General features: G+C 62.3%; 1 protein-coding gene across 1 annotated transcript; it reads left to right on the forward strand.

Annotated features, from left to right (window-relative positions):
• Positions 1-178: 178 nt before the first annotated feature.
• Positions 179-1,009, forward strand: Tsp_15159 (conserved hypothetical protein; the record flags this gene model as incomplete). Its single annotated transcript, XM_003366443.1, has 1 exon — positions 179-1,009. A coding segment is annotated over one exon (831 nt), but the record flags the coding sequence as incomplete, so codon positions are not given.
• Positions 1,010-1,142: the final 133 nt, after the last annotated feature.

A 1,142-nucleotide genomic window follows, 5' to 3' on the forward strand; every position in this document is an offset into this window, starting at 1 on the left:
GAGTCAGGTCAGTCTCTCGTGGCGCTCAGGGCAACGAGGCGTACATGACGTCGTCCAATGGACCAGTTGGCAGCTCGTTGGGGAGCGAGGCTTGAAGAAGTGGATAACCGGGAAACCCTGGCTGCAGGGACCCGGATGGCCAGCCGAGCCACTACAAGCTCGGCGGCGCAGTTTTGAGGGCTCGGGAAGGACCACACGGTTGTCGCAAGTGGGACAGAGCCCACCAGGACAGTCAGAATTGGCGTCGACGACGGACGACGCCGCTGACCCCAGGCATTCAACGATCAAAGGGAATGCAGCGGGAGTGTGGCAAACCAGCGTGCACGGTCGGCGCTTCGCCAGCAGGCACCCGTCGGCAAAGTGCAAACACGAGGACGCTAACAGGACTGAAGTAACTCGGAAACCGCTGGTAAGAGATCAGAATCAGGACACGCCGGGGTCCACGGGTCACCCGGCAGGGCCTCCAGGGAGGCACGTGTGGACAGAGACCCGAATCTGCCCCATGCACTGGGGAGCGCTGCCCACAGAGGTACGTCGATCGTTAAACGCGATCGAGCAACGCGGTTGGATACCAACGGAGCGCATGAGGCGCGAGGATCGAGGCTGCGGGCAGCCGAAGCACAGAAGGCCGGGTTGCCGTCACGCAACGACCGGCCTATGTACACGAAGACACCCACATCGGGAGATGGATTGGTGCTGCCATCAGCGGTTGATGGCCACATGGTGGCGTCATTGGAGAGCGAAGCATCACCACGGCACACGGCTACTACATTGGAAGCGAAGCCACAAGGAAGGCAGACCATGGACGAACGCTCCGACGTGGGATCACAAGGAGGACCGTCGGCGTTTGCATCGCAAGCCCGGAGTAGTGGCGGAACCGTCCACCGTTCGCGAGGAAGTTGACGGGATGTCCAGATGCCCTCCCGGAAAACCGGGCGAGGTTAGTGATGGGAGAGTGACTCTCCCATCCGGGGGGGAGGATGTTCCGGACGGAACAACACCGACCTAGTCGGTGTGACCTGGCCAAGGGCTGGTGCCCAGAAGTCGCGGGTAGGGCCAAGAACATTACCCGCGCATCGCCGGCCAGATCGCTATCTGGGCGTCTGGCGGCTCTGAGTCGGGGTCAGAGAGACCCCCTGCTG

The sequence above is a fragment of the Trichinella spiralis genome (assembly GCF_000181795.1).
Source record: "Trichinella spiralis strain ISS 195 chromosome Unknown Scfld6000, whole genome shotgun sequence".
In the NCBI taxonomy this organism is placed as follows: Eukaryota; Metazoa; Nematoda; class Enoplea; order Trichinellida; family Trichinellidae; genus Trichinella; species Trichinella spiralis.